The sequence below is a fragment of the Dicentrarchus labrax genome, unplaced genomic scaffold (assembly GCF_905237075.1).
Source record: "Dicentrarchus labrax unplaced genomic scaffold, dlabrax2021, whole genome shotgun sequence".
Classification (NCBI taxonomy): domain Eukaryota; kingdom Metazoa; phylum Chordata; class Actinopteri; family Moronidae; genus Dicentrarchus; species Dicentrarchus labrax.
This window is the reverse complement of record NW_026136719.1, coordinates 37,858,994-37,880,053: the sequence shown is the minus strand read 5'-3', so window position 1 is coordinate 37,880,053 and position 21,060 is coordinate 37,858,994. Positions and strand designations below refer to the sequence as shown.

The 21,060-nt window shown below is 41.4% G+C and overlaps 1 protein-coding gene across 14 annotated transcripts; it reads left to right on the top strand.

Moving 5' to 3' along the window:
* Nucleotides 1-3,408: 3,408 nt before the first annotated feature.
* Nucleotides 3,409-20,208, top strand: LOC127351714 (NLR family CARD domain-containing protein 3-like). 14 transcript variants are annotated; one of them, XM_051379541.1, is made up of 14 exons: nt 3,409-3,547; nt 6,267-6,369; nt 6,924-7,040; nt 7,245-7,385; nt 9,266-9,382; nt 9,845-9,943; nt 10,447-10,510; nt 10,673-10,901; nt 12,034-13,837; nt 14,061-14,234; nt 15,618-15,791; nt 15,942-16,112; nt 19,085-19,131; nt 19,283-20,208. In XM_051379541.1, the coding sequence occupies exons 2-14, from the start codon at nt 6,281-6,283 to the stop codon at nt 19,669-19,671; spliced, it is 3,615 nt and encodes a 1,204-aa protein (XP_051235501.1). In that variant the 5' UTR covers nt 3,409-3,547; nt 6,267-6,280; the 3' UTR covers nt 19,672-20,208. The 14 variants fall into 14 exon arrangements, with proteins under 14 accessions (XP_051235501.1, XP_051235504.1, XP_051235510.1 ...); XM_051379539.1 differs by lacking the exon at nt 3,409-3,547 and adding an exon at nt 14,751-14,779 and having other exon boundaries at nt 6,114-6,369; nt 15,647-15,791; XM_051379540.1 differs by lacking the exon at nt 3,409-3,547 and adding an exon at nt 14,406-14,434 and having other exon boundaries at nt 6,114-6,369; nt 15,647-15,791.
* The last annotated feature ends 852 nt before the right edge of the window (nt 20,209-21,060 follow it).

Sequence of the window (21,060 nt, the reverse complement as noted above, 5' to 3'; positions counted from 1 at the left end):
TGTGAGTTTAATGAACTTATCTGGTTTAAGCTGCTTCAGCGTCTCAGAACCTGGAAATAAATACACACACAAACAGACAGACAGACAGAGAGACAGACAGACAGACAGACACACACAAACAGACACAAACAGACACAAACAGACACAGACAGACAGACAGACAGACAGATAGACACACACACACACACACACACACACACACACACACACACACACACACACACACAAACAGACACAGACAGACAGACAGAGAGACAGACACACACACACACACAGACAAACAGACAGACAGACAGACACACACACACAAACAGACACAAACAGACACAGACAGACAGACAGACAGACAGACAGACAGACAGATAGATAGACACACACACACACACACACACACACACACACACACACACACACACACAGACAGACACACAGACAGACAGACAGACACACACACACACACACAGAGACACACACACACACACAGACAGACAGACAGACAGACAGATAGACACACACACACACACACACACACACACACACACACACAAAGACACACAGACAGACAGACAGACAGACAGACAGACAAAAAAGAATCTCAACATGTAAGTCTTTGAGAGCGCCCGGGACGATTTTCAATCTGACTGAGATCATCCCAAGGGGGCGGGGCTGCTGGTTGGACAATAATATTAAGACCTTTATACAATCTATGATTAAGACTTAGACCGGCAAAATAAACTCTTTTTTCTCTCTCTTTTCGTGTGGCTGAAGGAGGGCGGTGCACTATCGCCCACTATGGGCCAGCCGCCCCTGGAAACTAATGACGAGCTGAAAGAGTCCAAAAGTTGTTTGAAATGAGAGAAAGTCCAAATGATTTGAGAGGAATCTGCAGCTTTAAGGACTGATGTCAGAAATCCCTTGTGTTAAAGAGGTGAACTTGTGGAGCATCAATCATTCCATAAAGAATCATTTCATCAACAAATATAAAAGTGATCAAACTGACATGTTGGCATTAATTCAATTCTATTCTTTTTGTATAGCGTCAATTCATTATGACGAATCCCTCTTTTAGTTTTTTGTTCGTCTGGATAAGATCTACACATGTGGACTGTTTTAAGCGGCTGCTCTACAGACAAGCCTTTTATAGATCTCCTTGTTTGTTTTCTCATCTGTCATCTCTTATTTAATTCATCCTTCCCTCTTGTTTTATCTTCCTTATGTTTGTATTTACATGCTCCCTATGTTTGTGTGATGGGGTATGGTTATATCCATATGTATATTTGTTGTTTGTAAAGCACTTTGGATCTCTGTGTCAAAAAGGTGCTATATAAATAAAGCTTTACCTACTTACTTATCTCAAAAGAATTATGACTCTACTATCACTTGTAATGTGTTGCCAGTCAGATAGTGTTGTAGGTGGGACATTGAGAGAGACTACGAGAGGCTGCATCAGAGCTATATTAGTGTATTTGTTTTTCACTTCAAATTAATTAAAAATGCTACATTTTATTACTTTCTGACGTTAACACATACACAGCAAAACTTCATGTTGTCAGTCAGTGAAGGGGAGAGAGAAGGAGAAGATGGATAAATAGAAATACTATTGATTACCAAGCTGCTGAGCTGCAGATAAAGTTTACACTCACAACATAGTCAGGTTATACATGTTAAAGACAGCAGCTGCTCTGTGAGGGCCACTGTGAGGAGACAGGAAGTCAGAAGAAACAAAAGAATCTGTTATCATTTAAGTTCGGTGCAAACTTATATTTATGCTTGTACAACTCCAAAAAGGTCAAAATAAATTCTAAACTGGTCTAAAACACCTTCATGTAGCTCTGTTCTGGTCTGCTGGGTTGTGTTGTACCACAAGTCTTATTTCTTATTTACTTATTTCATATAAGCTGAATTAAAGGAATAACAAAGTGCTGAGGGACAAATAATAATAATAATAATAATAATAAATAATAATAATAATAATAATAATAATAATAATAATAATAAATGATAATAAATGCTTTATTTTTTGGATAGGGACAGTGCACATTAATGAACATCGATATTCAAACATCTCTGTAAACATGCCGGATTATAGCAAAGCTGCTAATTTGCATCCGTAGTCCCTAATAAATAAATAGATAAAAAACAAATAGAAGAGACAACACACACAGCACAATACATTACACAATCAGAAGGACACCAGACTCAGACAGGATATAACAATGCAATAAAAAGTAATGTTCAATTAGTCTCAAGTCCAGTTGATGGCGCCGAGGCAGAGCGGGTCGTCCCCTAATCGGAAGGTTGTTGGTTGCGTTAGTTTCTGTGCGATGGGGTTTGCCATCACTGAGTGAATGTGTGTGAAAGGGTGAATGTGGCACGTAGTGTAAAAGTGCTTTCAGTGGTCAGAAGACTAGAAAGGCGCTATACAAGTACAGGACCATTTACCATTACTGCAACCAGTCCAGACATAAAACAATAAATCACTTTATTGCTGTCATGATTGCATTTAGTTGTGCATTTAGTCAGTGTGTCCAACAATATGTGGTGAGTATGGTTTGGCATTTCAATATCCCTTAAAACATGTTATTAAACTAAACCCCTTCAATCATTAATGTAACATCATACTGACAAACAGAAATTTCGTTCCCATTGAAATTAATTCATCCAATACATATTTAACATATATCTGGATTGTAACCGTTCACAGTGGAAAAAAAACAGACTTTATTCCGTACATATATATATATTATATATACCTTACCATTAATGATGCTAAACTGCTCTGACATCATGTATGAGGTGGCTGTAGTTTTTAGAGCCACTGAGAATATGAAACAATGTCTAAGCAAATGTCTAAAAACTACAGGTGGAATAAACACGATGTAAACTGTATTTTGACTTTATCTATGTTATTTGAAGGATGCTGAAAACTGACCTGTAGAGTCCTGTTGATAGTCAGAAATAATTGCCAGCAGCAGATAATGCTCCGCTGATCTTTATTTGGTCAGTTATCACCTTCTAGTGGACAGATAGTAGAACTACATCATTTGATGTGTGATTTCTCTGACACTGACTGGGTTTCTGCCACAGGTTAAACTGGTTCTGACGTCACACGGATGGATTTTGAGACTTGAAGTCACTGTAGAAGAATATTCATAAATAAGATTTGCGACTCTATTTCAATGCCAACAACGTATTCAGAAGATTAAAGCACTTTTGTTCTTGCAGCCTTCATCAACTATAATGACAAATGGATCTGAAACAATACAAACACATCCCCAACACTCAGACAGTTCAGGGAGAGGAAGAAGGAAATAAAAATGCTTTAGATAGGGTGCAGTCTGATTCTTGTTTAACCGGTTCTGACGTCACTCTGGTGTTTGTTAGACTTGGACTGTGAAGTTTTGAGGGTGTGACAGCGTCCTCAGATAAAATGCACACAGACACCAGGACTGACGAGGAAGAAAGGAGCAGCTTCTTCTCTCCCAGTGTTTCCTCCACACGTGAAAGTAGAAAGTGTCTGTAAGTCGACCTGAAGTGAGTTCAGCAGGTGAGAATCCTACCAGAGAAATGTGTAAATGTTTGATCATCAGGATGACTTTGATCACATTGTGCTGTATCTCTGTTTATCTGGACAGTAGAAATGTTTCCATATGCTGATGAGCTGTTTCAGAGTATATCTTTGAAACTTGCTCTTGAATTTCTCTCCGAGTTAAAGGACGATGCTTTTAGAAAGATTTACATGTAATGTTGTTGTTTGTCAAGTAGAATCGCAGTTTGATTATAACCTGAGTTCACATCATCAGTGAACAATGTGTCTGAACTGGTCTGACAGCTCGAACCACATTGGCTGAGGTTGATTTTTAACTGTTAATACTCACATACAGAAACCTTCCAACACTGACACTGAGCTGGTTTCACTGAAGACCCTTTAGCACAGTCCAGGTCTCAACTATCCCAGAGTCCTTTCAAGATGGACCAGAGCCAGCCCAGGGTCTAAGGGGACTAAGAGGTTGCTTAGGACCCCTCAGCTATCAGGGCCCTCCAAAGAATAGAAAATGTGAACTGTTCTTTCTCTCTGTTCAATTTTTGTCATTAAATATAGGATTGTAAGATCTAAAGACACCAGTGGCGGCTTCAGAGATTTTCTGTTGCAGGTGCTATGGGGATGCTCAACACTTCACTTGCTTTGAATTTTGGGGGGTTTCATTATGGAGGTCGCATCGGACCACCCTTGGTATATATATATATACGTACACGCGCGCATTAACTATACTCAATCCGCGACTAATAAGAATATATATGTAAAAGTATTCAACACAATGGCTATAGATACAACATACATGAGCCTGCCAATGTAAACCTCTGAAAATAATACTTCAGACAATTCAGTCACAGTCGAGCCCTGAATACAACGGAGCAGCAAACAGCAGCAACAGAAGGCAACAGACACTGTGCACGCTTCGGCCTGCTCAGATCACGAAATCACACAGCCAGTTACCAACACTGGTATAATGATGAATCAGCAGTGTTCCTATTGTTGGAGCATCATAGATAACTAACTATGAAGAGCCCAGATTTGTGCTTCAACCACCAAATTAATTAAATTTGTAAAAGCCAACAGAGGGGAAAATCATGCACTTACCATAGAACTTCACAGTCTCGTTTCCCTTCAGGTTGTGACTCAGAACGTGAATGTTTATGCAGCAAAAAACAATCCATTTTGGTGTATTTTACTACTATTTCCAAACTCGCTATCAATAACAAGCTGCCATACGTTAAGGTCAAAGGTTCACCAGGCGCTGCGCCCATTGGCCAATTAAGATCACATGTTTGCACCTCATGTTTTTTTAGACTAAAATATATATTTTTAATTATTATTTTAATTCACATTTTTAAACAACACGAAAAAGACTATTCAAACATGACATTAAGTTATTAATATAAATTAAAGCTGCAAGCAGCGTTGAGCAGGACCTCGCACTCCACGCGACTCTGGGCGTGCTGCGGTCATGTCACGTGCCATCGTGTCAAGTGCGGACCACAACATGAAAATTTCGTGTAAATCAGCTCAAAATTGACACGCAGCACTTACTTCCTGTTGCCAGTAGGTGGTGCGATCACTATGTCTGAATATTGTCATGTAGACGTGTTCAGTGAAGTTTCATTGAGATTGGATCATGTACGCTGAAGTTATGAGGACATGTTCAGGGTGGGACTGTACACTGAAGATATGAGTAATATCTGTTTGATGGCCAATCGGTGGAATTCGACATGTCGTCACGGGCACGTGGTTGAACGTACAGTCACAAATACCACAACTTTTGATAACCAATGTGTCTAGATTGCAGTGATCGAATTTGAAGTCAATCTGATAAAATCTGTAGGAGGAGTTAGTTAAAACAGAAGCCCTTAAATGCCGGAATTGGAATCACAGTTTGACATTTGATTAAACCTGGCCAACTTTGAGGGCACGCCACGGACACCCCCTTTAACGTGCCGTCACAAATAGCACAACTTTTAATCAGCACCATTTTTTGAATGTACTGACCAATTTTGAAGCAGATAAAATAAATTTCCTAGGAGGAGTTCGTTCAAATACAACGCGAAAAATCACCGAAAATGCGCACGGAATTCACCATGGCCAACTTTGAGTGATTTATCCTGCCACCAGAGTGCCGCCCAGTGGCCTGATTTTTATCCCCTTTTTGGTGATCCTCAGGGCGCCATGGGCAAGCATCCTACCAAGTTTGATTTTAATCACACGTGCCGTTGCAGAGATATAAACTTATAAACGTAGGAGGACCACGAAAATGTACTTTAAGGACATTTCACGCTCTAACAAAAAAAAGATTATAGGCGGAAGTGGGCGGGCCTATATGGAGAGATTCAGCTCCATTCACCGAACGCGTGGATATAAGTTTTTTGAATGTGCGACAAAATATGCAAAAGTTATTAAGTAACCAAAAAGTGAAAATACTTTCCTAAATAGTAGCGCCACCTAGCTCCTCCCTGGCGCCACCACTGAAAGACACAGATCTTGATTTTCTCTTGTGACCCATAAATGTGTAAAGTATATTTTGTGGTCAACATACTTTATGTGTGAATCTGGGGGCTGTGTAAGAGGTTTTGGGGTTATCAGAGCTCCAACAAGATTTCTGTCAGCTCTGAATATTTGTGTCATGTTACTGAGAGCAATGAGAACTAATGTGTCTCTGTGATGTAAAGCTTGCTGTAATGAATGAGCATGTTGCTGTGTCTGTGTGAAGGTGTGGGCTCTGCTATGGATCAGTGTGAGGACAGAGAGGAGGGAGTCCCTCCCTCTAAAAGCACTCTGTGTGGGGAACATGACACAAGGACCAAAGCTCAGAGGTGAGATGAGGATCTCTAACTGTCCATGACTCTTCTCCATGTCACAAAGGCTTTGATTCTCCATTTGAAACAAAGACATTTATCTGAGCTAAAGTACGTAGCTGTCAGTATTCAAACAGGGCTGGACAATCTGATCTCAAATCAGTATCAGGAGAAACGTTCAGCTTCATAATGAGAAATGTAACAGTAACGTGTGTTTGAATCAATCAGAGCAGATTTCCTTCCTCATGTTGCTCACTGCTGATGTTTGTCCTGATTCATTCCAGTCTGACCAGTTCCACATTCTGCTCTTCTGGACTGGACTGGGAGCTGATTGCTCTCTGGTTAGATGTTGTAGCTGCTCTCACTTTAATTATATGGAATTCAGACAGTGTGTTGAAGTGTGTGACATCAGTAAATTGTGTTCAATAACACGTCCATAATGTCAGTAATTGAAGACATTGTTCTTATTGTCCAGCCCTGTATTCAAACATTTCAAATTATACATCATTTCACAAAGTCATTGATTCAGTGAGAATGTTTCTGAATATGTGAGCTTTAATGAATTTCTTCAGGATCCATCATAGACCAGACTGTCCTGAACCTGAACCCAGCTGTGTGTCCATGAAGAGTGATCGCTCTATGGCTGATCGTATATTCTTCAAAGATGGCCGCCACTCTGTTGATCAAAGGTGAGGATTTCGAACTGATGGTGAAAATAAACTGATGTGTTTGTATCAGACTCTCAGTTGTGAAATCTCTATTTTAAAATGTTTTAAAATGTCTTTTAATGATGAGGATCTCTGTCCATGACTCTTCTCCATATCAGAGTTAAGCACTCAGATCACTGTACCATCATTATTCACACTCAAAGCTCTGTGTGTGTTGTGTTGAAGTCCAAAGCAGCAGAACACAGCTGACTTTGCTGGACCTGGACCTGAATCTGGACCTGAATCCAGCTGTCTGTCTGTGAAGAATCTCCGGTTGATGTTTGAATCCATTCAGTTCAAATGTGGACAGCAGTCTGATGATCAAAGGTAAAAAAAAAATGAAGTTCGTCCTGTAAAAACACAAGAGACAAAAACTCTTCTGGTGGTCTGGCAAACAACAAACCCTGAGCAATGCAGAAGTTCAAAGAGTTTGACTTTGACTACAAATATAAAGAAATTAAGTCTGTGACCAGTTCTAGAAATGGTTTACAAAGAAGTGAAAGACTGCTGAAGAGGATACCTCCAGCATGGGAATATTCTCTCACCTAGCTAGTTGATCCATCTATAACTGTAATGTTTAATTGTTGGCGTCAAAGTCCACCATTCCTACTTTGGTACACTAAAATAAAAGAGGATGCAAATACACTGTTATCAAGCTATTGTTAATATATTATCAGCTATTTTGGCAAAGGAGCTGATATATATATATATATATATATATATATATATATATACAGTGGTATGCAAACGTTTTGGCACCCCTCTGAGATTTCATGATAATTTGCTCTACCTTTATAAGAGAAGATCACATCAACAAGATCTTTTCCCTACAGAGATGTAGACATTTGAGTGTTTTCCAGACCGAAATTGTTAGAGTAGCATTACATAGTTTTATTAAATAAAATAGAATGTAAAAAAGGGGATGTACAAAAGTTTGGGCATCCTTTTAATCGCATTCATTTCAAGACCTGTAGAGATTTATAGCTGACAGGTTGCACTCGGTCACAAAGTTTAAGCTACGCCGGGGTGGAATTTTTCAGCAGGACAATGACGATGAAGGGGGGGGACTAAAGATAACTGAGGGAAGGAACTAACTTAGGGACTGACAACACCACCAGGGACATGCATGCCAGAATATGAAAACCAAATTCTATAAAGGGCAAAGGGTCGAAACTGATGAGGCAGAGACAATAGGTAAATAGAACAAATGTTTATTTTATTTTTTATCATTACTTTATTAGCCTAATTGGGAGGGGAGAAATCTATGGCATAAGCAGAAATATATATAAATTTTTTAGCAAAGTAGGCCTAAGTAGCAAATGTGTACAAAGTTGCACAAGTTAGGCTACAAAGTTACAAAATGCAACACGTGTCATGCGCAGCGTCTCCTCCACTCGCACGCATCACACCGGGCCGGGCTTGCTCTGCTGTATCGGATCCATTTGCGATCGATTCCACTATGAATAAACAAGCAACGCAGTTTACATGCTTTGTCCTTGTTGCATTATTCATTATGATGATTCTAAACAGATTTCTGTAGTTCAAACAACTCGGAATTGTAGTTGAGAACATCAGTTATTATGGCCCACGTATTAAAAAAATGTCGGGTTTAAATCGGGCTCGGGCTCAAAATTACAGTTAATGTGTCGGGCCGGGCTCGGACACAAGGTGCACAGGCTTGGGTAGGGTCGGGCTTGATTTTTTTGGGCCCGATCGAAGCTCTACCCCATTGATAATTAAAACAATCTCAAAACATACACTCAAGCAAGATAACAGAAATGTATTCAAAGTAAGGAAACTTAATAAATCTGGACCAAGAGAACAAAACAAAACCAGACGAAATGAGAAAAATAGGCAAATAAGGCCAAAACAGATGAAAAAGCTGATCCAAAAGGAAAAGAAAAGGCAAACCTTACAAAAACAAAGGAAAACAGAACAGCAGCAAGTGAGCCTAAAACACAAAAAGGCACATGTTAGTTGGGGGACAACTTTAAACCACAAGGAAACACTAAAAATGGGGACCCTACTCAACACCTTCTGCAGGCAACCACCACCAGGGACCAGCAAGAGGCTAAACTGAGCCAGCTGAGGCATTTTATACTGAACCTGGGCAGGGGGAGGAGCTAAGGGAGGAGTTTGGCTGGACTACCAGGGTTGCACCTCACTGTGGATCACTACATGAGCTTTAATTAATTTTTTTATATCAGGATCCATCAGAGACCAGACTGCCCTGAACCTGAACCCAGCTGTGTGTCCATGAAGAGTGATCGCTCTATGGATAATCGTATATTCTTCAAAGATGGCCGCCACTCTGTTGATCAAAGGTGAGGATTTCAAACTGATGGTGAAAATAAACTGATGTGTTTTTATCAGACTCTCAGTTGTGAAATCTCTATTTTTAAATGTTTTAAAATGTCTTTAATGGACGGTGATGGTTTGTGTCTGATCAGCTCAATTTACAACAGCCTCAGTTTCACAGTGAACAAATAGTTGCAGCAGTTTATAGAAACTCACTGCTTTGACACCACGTCTGTTCCTCTTTTTATCCTAATTGGACCGATATGGTCACTCCACTCCATCATTTCCCCGCCTATACTGCACACTGCACTGAATACAGCTTTAAAATACACAGTGAAACATGTCTAAATCAAACACTGACTTTATAGAAATCCTAACCAAGAACTCCCTGGGTACAAATACACTGTGTACAGTCGGTGTATTCAGTCACTGGTTCTGTCTCAGTGTGTTGTGGGTGCAGTGCAGAACTGATCCTGTTTTTCTATCAGGAGGAAAAAACCTGAACCCAGCTGTGTGTCCATGAAGAGTGACTGGTCTATGGATCATGGTATATTCTTCAAAGATGGCCGCAACTCTGTTGATGAAAGGTGAGGATTTCAAACTGATGATGAAAATAAAATGATGTGTTTTTATCAGACTCTCAGTTGTGAGATCTCCAGTTTTTCAACCTTTACTGACTCAGATGAAGTTCTCTGAGCACCAACACTCTTTCAGCAGCAGCTGCCTCACACTCACACAGTCAAACACATTCACACTGGGAGCTGCCCAGTACAACCAGTCTGATACAAGCAGACACTGAGCAGCTCCACTGGAGCAGCTGGAGGCTCTAGGTGCCTTGCTCCAGGGCACTTCAGCACTGTACAGTGAGGGAGGGAGAGCTATATGGAGGGGTTGGTGAGAGCTGTTGGGACTGAACCAAACTGAGCTGTTGATTTTCAGTGGGATCAGCAGGACTAGTAAACCTTTACCACTACAGGGAGTCATCAGATTCACTGTTCACATCCAAATATCACTTCATGGACCTTTACCTTGTGTTTGTGTCTGTGTGGACAGACATAATGTGAGCTCATTCTTCATGATTCCTCCACAGAGTGGACCAGGAGAGCTCAGAGTCTGCCCAGCAGCATCAAACACACCTGGACTCCATATTTATGGTCTGTACATGGACAACAACTACTTTTACATCTATTGTGTTCACAATAATCTCTATGCTGCACTTTTTAGACCAGTGGATTGTCAGTCTGTCCAACATGGATCTGATGTTTGCTTCCATGATTTGACTTTGATTGAGTCATTCATATAATATTCTGTTCCAGCTGCTGGAGGACAACATTGTCACTTTTGTGAAGAACGAGCTGAAGAAGATCCAGAAGGTTCTGAGTCCAGATTACCCAGAATGCTCAGAGAGTCAGAGGGAGGATGAGGAGGTGTTGGATGGTGAGGATGAAGAGCAGAGGAGGAGCAGCAGAGAGGCATTTCTGAAGATCACAGTGCACTTCCTGAGGAGAATGAAGCAGGAGGAGCTGGCTGACTGTCTACAGAGCAGTAAGATGATTTGATGATGATTGAGATTGGACATCAGAATCAGAATCGGAATAAGAAATACTTTAATAATCCCCGTGGGGAAATTACTTGTAGGGGGGGAGGAAAAAGCGGAGAAAAACAAGAGGAAAGGGGAGGAGAAAAAAAGGCAGCACCCAGACTCTGCTCCTGTGGGGGAGTACAGTGTGGGACTGGGAAAAAAACCTCAGCAACATAAGCACATATGATCACACTTTACAACATAAAAACTCAAAACAACTTGCAACGGGGGAGGTAGGAAAGGGGGGGTGGAGGCGTACCAGCGCAGACAGGCAGCCGTGGCGCAGCCAGCATCGGCGCAGCCAGCATCGGCGCAGTCAGCGGAACCCCGCTTGTTGCACTGAGAGTAAAAAGCAGCGAAGGCTTTCTGGAGGAGTTGTTCCAGCAGCGGTCTTGGCCAAGGCCGGGGCACTGAGGGCCGGAATGCAGATTAGATTATGATTGTTTGGGTTAGGGCGAGTAGTCGCATTTCAATAGACACGACTTGCTCCGATTGTCCATTCTGGTCTTCAAATCGATTCATTCTCCTTTGCAAAGCCGAAAACTTCTCCAAGATGTTTTCCATGTTGCAGTTAATGACCACAGTCTGAGCATTTACAGCTCTATCCAAGATGTTTTCCATGTTGCGGTGTATAACCACCGTCAGTGTGCTGACAGCTCTTTCCAAGGTGTTTTCCATGTTGCGGTTTATACCCACAGTCTGAGCGCTAACAGCTCTGCTCACTCCATCAATCATGTCGGGCAGCTTCATGGGGCTTTGGACTGCTGACCCCGTCTTCCGAATTTTCCGATACACCAGGGCAATGCCTAATCCAATCAGCAGATAGCCTGTTAAACATGATGGACATGATGGAAAGAGGAAATGGAGGCAACATGGGAGAAGTTTACTTTTAAAACTCTGCTGATAATATGATGCACACATTGTATCAGATCTATGAATTCTTCTGGACTGAAAACAGAAACTGTTTACAACTGATGAGCTGAAGAGATTTAATGCAGGAGGAAAATAAATACCATCTTGATGTCTTAAAGTTTACATCCATCAGATTTATTGGAGCTTCTACTTATTAACTACATTTCTTCTTTCTTCATTCAGGAACTGCTGCTCCAGCGTGCCGACGTGAACTTAAATCTAACCTGAAGAAGAAGTTCCAGTGTGTGTTTGAGGGGATTGCTAAAGCAGGAAACCCAACCCTTCTGAACCAGATCTACACAGAGCTCTACATCACAGAGGGAGGAACTGCAGAGGTCAATGATGAACATGAGGTCAGACAGATTGAAACAGCATCCAGGAAACCAGACAGACCAGAAACAACAATCAGACAAGAAGACTTCTTTAAAGCCTCACCTGGAAGAGATGAACCAATCAGAACAGTGATGACAAAGGGAGTGGCTGGCATTGGGAAAACAGTCTTAACACAGAAGTTCACTCTGGACTGGGCTGAAGACAAAGCCAACCAGGACATACAGTTCACATTTCCATTCACTTTCAGAGAGCTGAATGTGCTGAAAGAGAAAAAGTACAGCTTGGTGGAACTTGTTCATCACTTCTTTACTGAAACCAAAGAAGCAGGAATCTGCAGGTTTGAAGAGTTCCAGGTTGTGTTCATCTTTGACGGTCTGGATGAGTGTCGACTTCCTCTGGACTTCCACAACACTGAGATCCTGACTGATGTTACAGAGTCCACCTCAGTGGGTGTGCTGCTGACAAACCTCATCAGGGGGAAACTGCTTCCCTCTGCTCGCCTCTGGATAACCACACGACCTGCAGCAGCCAATCAGATCCCTCCTCAGTGTGTTGACATTGTGACAGAGGTCAGAGGGTTCACTGACCCACAGAAGGAGGACTACTACAGGAAGAGGTTCAGAGATCAGGAGCAGGCCAGTAGAATCATCTCCCACATCAAGACATCACGAAGCGTCCACATCATGTGCCACATCCCAGTCTTCTGCTGGATCACTGCTACAGTTCTGGAGGATGTGTTGAAGACCAGAGAGGGAGGAGAGCTGCCCAAGACCCTGACCAAGATGTTCATCCACTTCTTGGTGGTTCAGTCCAAAGTGAAGACCATAAAGTATAATGGAGGAGCTGACACAGATCCACACTGGAGTCCAGAGAGCAGGAAGATGATTGAGTCTCTGGGAAAACTGGCTTTTGAGCAGCTGCAGAAAGGCAACCTGATCTTCTATGAATCAGACCTGACAGAGTGTGGCATCGATATCAGAGCAGCCTCAGTGTACTCAGGAGTGTTCACACAGATCTTTAAAGAGGAGAGAGGACTGTACCAGGACAAGGTCTTTTGCTTCGTCCATCTGAGTGTTCAGGAGTTTCTGGCCGCTCTTCATGTCCATCAGACATTCATCAACTCTGGAGTCAATCTGCTGTCAGAAGAACAAACAACATCCCAGTTGTCTGAATTAAGTAAAGACAAAGAGAATCTAAAATATCTCCACCAGAGTGCTGTGGACAAGGCCTTAGAGAGTCAACAAGGACACCTGGACTTGTTTCTACGCTTCCTACTGGGCCTTTCACTGCCGACCAATCAGAATCTCCTACGAGGTCTGCTGACACAGACAGGAAGTAGCTCACAGACCAATCAGGAAACAGTCCAGTACATCAAGAAGATGATCAGTGAGAATCTCTCTGCAGAGAAAAGCATCAATCTGTTCCACTGTCTGAATGAACTGAATGATCGTTCTCTAGTGGAGGAGATCCAACAGTCCCTGAGTTCAGGAAGTCTCTCCACAGATAAACTGTCTCCTGCTCAGTGGTCAGCTCTGGTCTTCATCTTACTGTCATCAGAAAAAGATCTGGATGTGTTTGACCTGAAGAAATACTCTGCTTCAGAGAAGGCTCTTCTGAGGCTGCTGCCAGTGGTCAAAGCCTCCAACAAAGCTCTGTAAGTACAGAAATAGTTGGATTTCTGTATTATCACTTAAATACTCTGCTATCTTTTCAACTTAAAGAGATTATAAAAACATTATATATCACCAACATTGGGAACTCCTCACTAGCTGATATCATTTTTACATAACTAATTTAAAGTGGTTTTGGTTTTGGCTGAGTGATAAAGTGCTGGTCACAAATGTTATTTTTCTTATTGTTGATCATTGTCTCTACAGACTGAGTAACTGTAACCTCTCAGAGAGAAGCTGTGAAGCTCTGTCCTCAGTTCTCAGCTCCCAGTCCTCTAGTCTGAGAGAGCTGGACCTGAGTAACAACAACCTGCAGGATTCAGGACTGAACCTGCTTTCTGTTGGACTGGAGAGTCCACACTGTAAACTGGAAACTCTCAGGTCAGAATTCGTCAACCTCTTCAACTGATAACCACTTTAAACCTGAATTATGTTGATGGATACAATTGTAATCTTCCTAACATTGTCTTAAATCATTGTTTGGTTTATTTAGTTTGAGTCTCTTTCCTTGAACATGTTTATTATGTAATGTGTTGTTTTGTGTGTTTGCAGGCTGTCAGGCTGTCTGATCACAGAGGAAGGTTTTGCTTCTCTGGTCTCAGCTCTGAGCTCCAACCCCTCCCATCTGAGAGAGCTGGACCTGAGTAACAACAATCTGCAGGATTCAGGACTGAAGCTTCTTTCTTTTGGACTGGAGAGTCCACACTGTAAACTGGAAACTCTCAGGTCAGGATTCGTCAACCTGTTCAACTGATAACCACTTTAAACCTGAATTATGTTGATGGATACAATTGTAATCTTCCTAACATTGTCTCAAATCATTGTTTGGTTTATTTAGTTTGAGTCTCTTTCCTTGAACATGTTTATTATGTAATGTGTTGTTCTGTGTGTTTGCAGGCTGTCAGGCTGTCTGATCACAGAGGAAGGTTGTGCTTCTCTGGTCTCAGCTCTGAGCTCCAACCCTCCCATCTGAGAGAGCTGGACCTGAATAACAACAACCTGCAGGATTCAGGACTGAAGCTGCTTTCTGTTGGACTGAAGAGTTCACACAGTGAACTGGAAACTCTCAGGTCAGAATTTGTCAACCTGTTCAACTGATAACCACATACACACACTCACACACGCACACACGCACACACACACACACACACACAGAAAAACAAAAAAAGGCCTGTGTGTTGCTCGGTGCGGTGCGGCGGGGAAATCCTTATCCTCAGTGACAATTAACAGTCACAAAGAAAATCCAACTCATGGTCTGGAATAAGTCCTGGAGAAACAGTTAATGAAGAGATGGAGATGAAAGCCAACGGCAGCAGAAGTAAAGTCCTCCTCAGGAAGCGCAAAACAGTCCTTCCCGTTCAGCAATGGCGTCCTCTTGGCTCGATTCTCCCGCCCCTTTTTTGTTCACTCCGTTACCTAGGGCCAATTACCAACAGGTGACATTGAGTGATAACTACAGCAACCAATCAAATGAAACAGCATGAACCAATGACACAAATCTGAAAATTCATGTTTAGTTTACCACACACCTTTCTTCAGCTACTATACAGAACAGTTTAATGTAACTACTTAACTATTTACACTCTACTTTTTGTTATTATGAATTTATGTTAATCTATCGGTTAACATTTCATCTTTCACTGCTTTTAACCTAAATTACTTTCAGTTTATTTGCATTGCTGAATTATTTAATTAATTACAAATTAACTTGTTTTAACCCCGGTACTTTTACACCGGACTACATGTTGTTCTGTGTGTTTGCAGGCTGTCAGGTTGTCTGATCACAGAGGAAGGTTGTGCTTCTCTGGTCTCAGCTCTGAGCTCCAACCCCTCCCATCTGAGAGAGCTGGACCTGAGTAACAACAACCTGCAGGATTCAGGACTGAAGCTGCTTTCTGTTGGACTGAAGAGTCCACACTGTAAACTGGAAACTCTCAGGTCAGGATTCATCAACCTGTTCAACTGATTACCCCTTTAAAGCTGAATTATGTTGATGGATACAATTGTAATCTTCCTTACATTGTTGTTGTATGAGTTTCTTTCCTTGAACATGTTTATTATGTAATGTGTTGTTTTGTGTGTTTGCAGGCTGTCAGGCTGTCTGATCACAGAGGAAGGTTGTGCTTCTCTGGTCTCAGCTCTGAGCTCCAACCCCTCCCATCTGAGAGAGCTGGACCTGAGCTACAATCATCCAGGAGACTCAGCAACAAAGCTGTCTGCTGGACTGGAGGATCCACAGTGGAGACTGGACACTCTCAGGTATGAGGCGGATCAATACAGTAGTAGTAGTCAGGTGACAGAGGAAAGGTGATGAACTGTTTCTCTGGACCGATGTCTTGTTTCAACATTGGAAAATAGGACAGTGGTTTATCCTGATGGGTTGGTGAGCATCATGGCGGGTTGATATTTGTCAATGTTGTCACGCTGAAGGTTTGTGGGCTCATATCATAAATAGTTTGGGATATTTTGATGGATGTCATCTGCCATCAGCGTGTGTTACCTTTTAGTCCAGAAAAACTAAAGGCGTCACCTAAACTACAATTCAGTTCAGTTCAGTTCAGTTTTATTTGTATGTCACCAATTCATAACAGAAGTTATCTCAGGACAGTTTTCAAATAGAGCAGGTCTAGACCGAACTCCTTATAACATTATTTACAGAGACCCAACAGTTCCCACCATGAGCAAGACCTTGGAGACAGCAGCAAGGAAAAACTTCCTTTTCTGCCCTGACAGAGAGAGAGAGAGAGAGAGAGAGACAGAGACAGACAGACTAGAAATGACTGATGATGATGATGATGATGATGAACATGAAGATGATGACAACAACAATAACAACGATGGACAATAACAATAGTAACTATAATAATGATTATAATAATAATAATAATAATAATAATAACAATAATAATATCAGTAATTTTGAGGCTCCACCAGGATCGATGAGAACCTGCGAGACGAGCAAGCACAAGAATTCCAGGGAAGAAGTGAATTTAGTAACATGCATTAATGGAACATGAATGAGTGCAGAAAGAGAGAGGAAGAGAGGAGCTCAGAGCATCATGGGAAATCCCCCGATAGTCTAGGCCTATAGCAGCATAACTAAGGGATGGTTCAGGACTCACCTGATCCAGCCCTAACTATAAGCTTTATCAAAGAGGAATGTCTTAAGCCTACTCTTAAATGTGGAGAGGGTGTCTGCCTCCAGAACCACAACTGGAAGCTGGTTCCACAGGAGAGGAGCTTGGTAACTGAAGGCTCTGGCTCCTGTTCTACTTTTAGAGACTATAGGAACCACAAGTAGCCCAGCATTCAGAGAACGTAGTGTTCTAGTGGGGTAATAGGGTACTATGAGCTCTTTAAGATATGAAGGGGCCTGACCATGAAGAGCTTTGTAGGTGAGGAGGAGGATTTTAAATTCTATTCTGAATTACTACTGATGTGAGATCAGTTGCGTTTAATGCAGGGAAATGTATATTTGCTATGTTTTTTACAAGATATTGAATTTTCCTGTGTTCTGAGCATTCCTTGAACACCTCCTGCCGTATGTTTTGTTGTTTATTAGAGTATTCAGGTGTCAACCTGTCATTGTCCAATCAGGGTCTACTAGAGATGAGTATGAGGAAACCTACCGGATTCTGAGAGGATTAAAAAGAGAAACGGAGACGTAAAAGAGAGATAGAGAGACGCTCATCCGCTACGCCTGGTTCTGCTCCATCATACATTTTATCCCGCTCCACTCACCACTCCGCTCAAAAAAAAAAAACGACTTCAACAGTGTCGCCTTTTTCTTGTTCCACATTATCCCCATCTGTTACTTTTACAGGAATAGCACACTTGTACGACTTCTCAGTTTCTTTTCTGAAGTACACATTAAACTCCATAGTTTTGAAAGAAAATAGTGTGGGTGTGTGCGTGCAGGTGCAAAGACTGGAGCGACCTTTAAAAAAATTGCCGCTCAACACAAAATCCTTTTGCTCCCTGCTCCGCTCATATGCTCTGACAGGGACTAACGTTAGTTTCACAACTTTGATCATCCGCCACTGGACAGAGGTTGTGAACTAAACAAACAACGTTGCTATCCAGTGTGCGTGTAATCAAAAAGGATGGAGATGGAGAGTGTTATTTTGATCGTGTGTTCTTTGCGTAATGGATGTGGAGAACTGTTTAATAACGTTTAAATAGTCAGAGATTATTTCCTTGTGGTTTGCGTAAAAGGATTTTGGAGCTAATAGAGTCGCGTGTGACATAAACGTAGATGGTGCAGTGACTCAGGTTCATGCCAGCTGAACAAATCTATTGCATTGTTATAGCGTTTAATTAATAGCGCATATATTCATCTGAGAACTGATGATGTCTGTGTGTTACAGACCCTGGCTGTGTGCACTGAAGTGTATATGACAATAAAGTAGTGAATCTCAATCTATTTATTTATTTTTAAAATGTATTTTAAATAGGCCTATAGGCTCATAGGTTTTTTGTCCATCCATGTCCGTCCAAGTGTATTCAATGTGTATGTGCTACCCGGGTAGAATGTGTGTGTTTGTTTGTACGCTTGCTCAGATCTTATCTTCAGGAAGATGATGAAGATGGAGAATTCCAGATACTCTCTAACCCTGCCTCGCATCCCACAGGAAACCCAGAATGTAGATCCAGCAACTCAAAAAACCAATTATCTCTCATCAATTACTGTACAGTATCATATCTCTCTTTAACTCAAGTGTAACTTATAACAAAAGCAATGATGAACTATATCCTGAGACCTTAAAAGCTTAGACATCATTGTGTTTCCTTTTTACCCGTATTAATAAATCATGTTACACAACTTATCTCTTATCTCTAATCAATCATGTCTCTCATTCATATTCACCCTTATGTATTTTTAATCATCTCAACATGAACTGAAACACATTATTTATATCAGGAAAAACCCATATGTATACAAATCTCTTACCAATTCACCTCCCATGTTAAACTGTTTAAAGGTAATCAATGTAAACATTCTGTTACAAATATAATACTGATAATAATAATAGATCATCAATAAGTGAAAATAATGAGCTGTAGCCATCGGCCAATAAGAAGAAGCTCCAGTGAACTGAAAGACTATCAGCTGATTAATAATAAGTGCTCCATGTGAAGATGTAAGTCCATTTGTAGAGAATAAGCTCTGTGTATGAGAGCGATGTAATGTCCATGTTTCCATGCTGCTCTGACCCCCCTCCTCCTTTCAGGGTGGAGCCTGCTGGAGTCCGATGGTTGAGACCAGGTCTGAGGAAGTGTAAGTGTGAAAACAAAGCAGCACACATTCAACCATCTTCACACTGTGACATCACTCATTCACAGCTCTGATGTCATCATCAAAGTGTCAATCAATGATCAGATGATAGATCAATAACTGCAGCTGTATTGTGTCTTGTTCTCTCCATCAGATTCCTGTGAACTCACAGTCGACACAAACACAGTGAGCAGAAACATCAAACTGTCTGACAACAACAGGAAGATGATTCATGTGAAGGAGGATCAGTCATATCCTGATCATCCAGACAGATTTGACTACTGGGAACAGCTGCTGTGTAGAAATGGTCTGACTGGTCGCTGTTACTGGGAGGTCGAGTGGAGAGGATGGGTTTATATATCAGTGAGTTACAGAGGAATCAGCAGGAGAGGAAACAGTGAAGACTGTGTGTTTGGATTGAATGATCAGTCCTGGAGTCTGAAGTGCTCTTATGGTCGTTACTCTGTCTGTCACAATAAGAGAGAAACGTCCATCTCCTCCTCCTCCTCCTCCCTCCTCCTCCTCCTCCTCCTCCTCTGGTAGAGTAGCAGTGTATGTGGACTGTCCTGCTGGCACTCTGTCCTTCTACACAGTCTCCTCCTGACACACTGATCCACCTCCACACCTTCAACACCACATTCACTGAACCTCTTTATCCTGGGTTCTGGTTCTGGTTCAGGTCTGGTTCCTCAGTGTCTCTGTGTCCTCTGTAGGAGGGAGAGAGAAACTTTCTCACTGCTGACCAGATAGTTCAGTCTGTACAGGATCACACACAGCTGATGTTAGTTAGTACCAACCTGATGTGTTTACTGTAATAGAGGAGGAAGAGGAGGCTGAAGGAAGAGAAGAGCAAAGGATGCTGGGATGAAGGGATCATGTGTGAGGGTAATGTGCAGCCTGCAGACGTAGAGATGAAAGAAATGATAGAAAGAATTGATCTTCTTCTATAACTCTGAGAAAAATGAACATTTTTAGGATCAAATGTGGCTGCTTGTTTTTCAAATCTTCTTCTTTTTGAAAGCACAGTTAGAGGGAAAGTGTTTTTATGACTCAAATATTAAAGTGTGAACAAATATTCAACTTTGAGTCTAAAACTGAACTTTGTTGCCTTAAAACTTTTGTTTCTGTGAAGAAAAAATGTGTTCAAATGTCAAACAAGAGTCTTTCAGGATCAAATTCAGCATCTGTGTAAAAATAGTTCCAAGGTGTAAAGAGTGGCTTTGATTTGAACAAACTAAATTCATCATCTTTGGTCATCGTGGAACAAATGTACAAACTTTGATAAGTCAGGTTGAAATCAAAAGAAATCAAAGTTTTGGGATGATTCTAGATAATAAATGATGCTGGCAACCACATCTAAATGATGTCAAAGCAAAACTGTCCAAATGGATCCAACACTGTATAAAATGAAGGATTAGTTAAATCCAGCTTCATTCTCCACTTTGTATTGTTCACTTCAACTTCCATACATCACTGACTGTGTGCTCGTTTGGGGAAACTCATATAAAACAAACACTAATCAGATTTTTACATTTGAACAGAGAGACATTAGAAGAGTAAACCAAACTACTGATCAAGAACCAATAACAACAATTAACTGATAACTAGTAAAGGTTTGTTTCACCAACTTCCGCCCCTCTCTATGATTGACAGGAGGTTTTGGGGTGCTTTTGGCGAGCAGGGAGAGGTGTACGTGACACAGAGAGAGAGAGGACCTCCGAGCCTCAATGTGGAACTTGAAGTAGACGCTCCGTGTAATAACGTTGAGCTTCATAAGAGTTGAGAAGCAGTAAGAAGTGATAACGATTACTGAGGATGAGCAGTTGCCAGCTGAAAGTGAAACGGGTTTCCTTCTCAGCTTCTCACTTTGTTTGCTGCTCGTGTGTTAGCTACTAAGTTAATTCCATGTACAGACAATTCTAGTATTTTCTG

Excerpts from the sequence above, each read along its gene's own strand:
- LOC127351714 (XM_051379539.1), top strand. The coding sequence starts at position 6,239 with ATGAGCATGTTGCTGTGTCTGTGTGAAGGTGTGGGCTCTGCTATGGAT. Across the intron at positions 9,383-9,844 it reads CGCCACTCTGTTGATCAAAG|GAGGAAAAAACCTGAACCCA; the intron begins GTGAGGATTTCA and ends TTTTTCTATCAG. Across the intron at positions 19,132-19,282 it reads GAGACCAGGTCTGAGGAAGT|ATTCCTGTGAACTCACAGTC; the intron begins GTAAGTGTGAAA and ends TCTCTCCATCAG.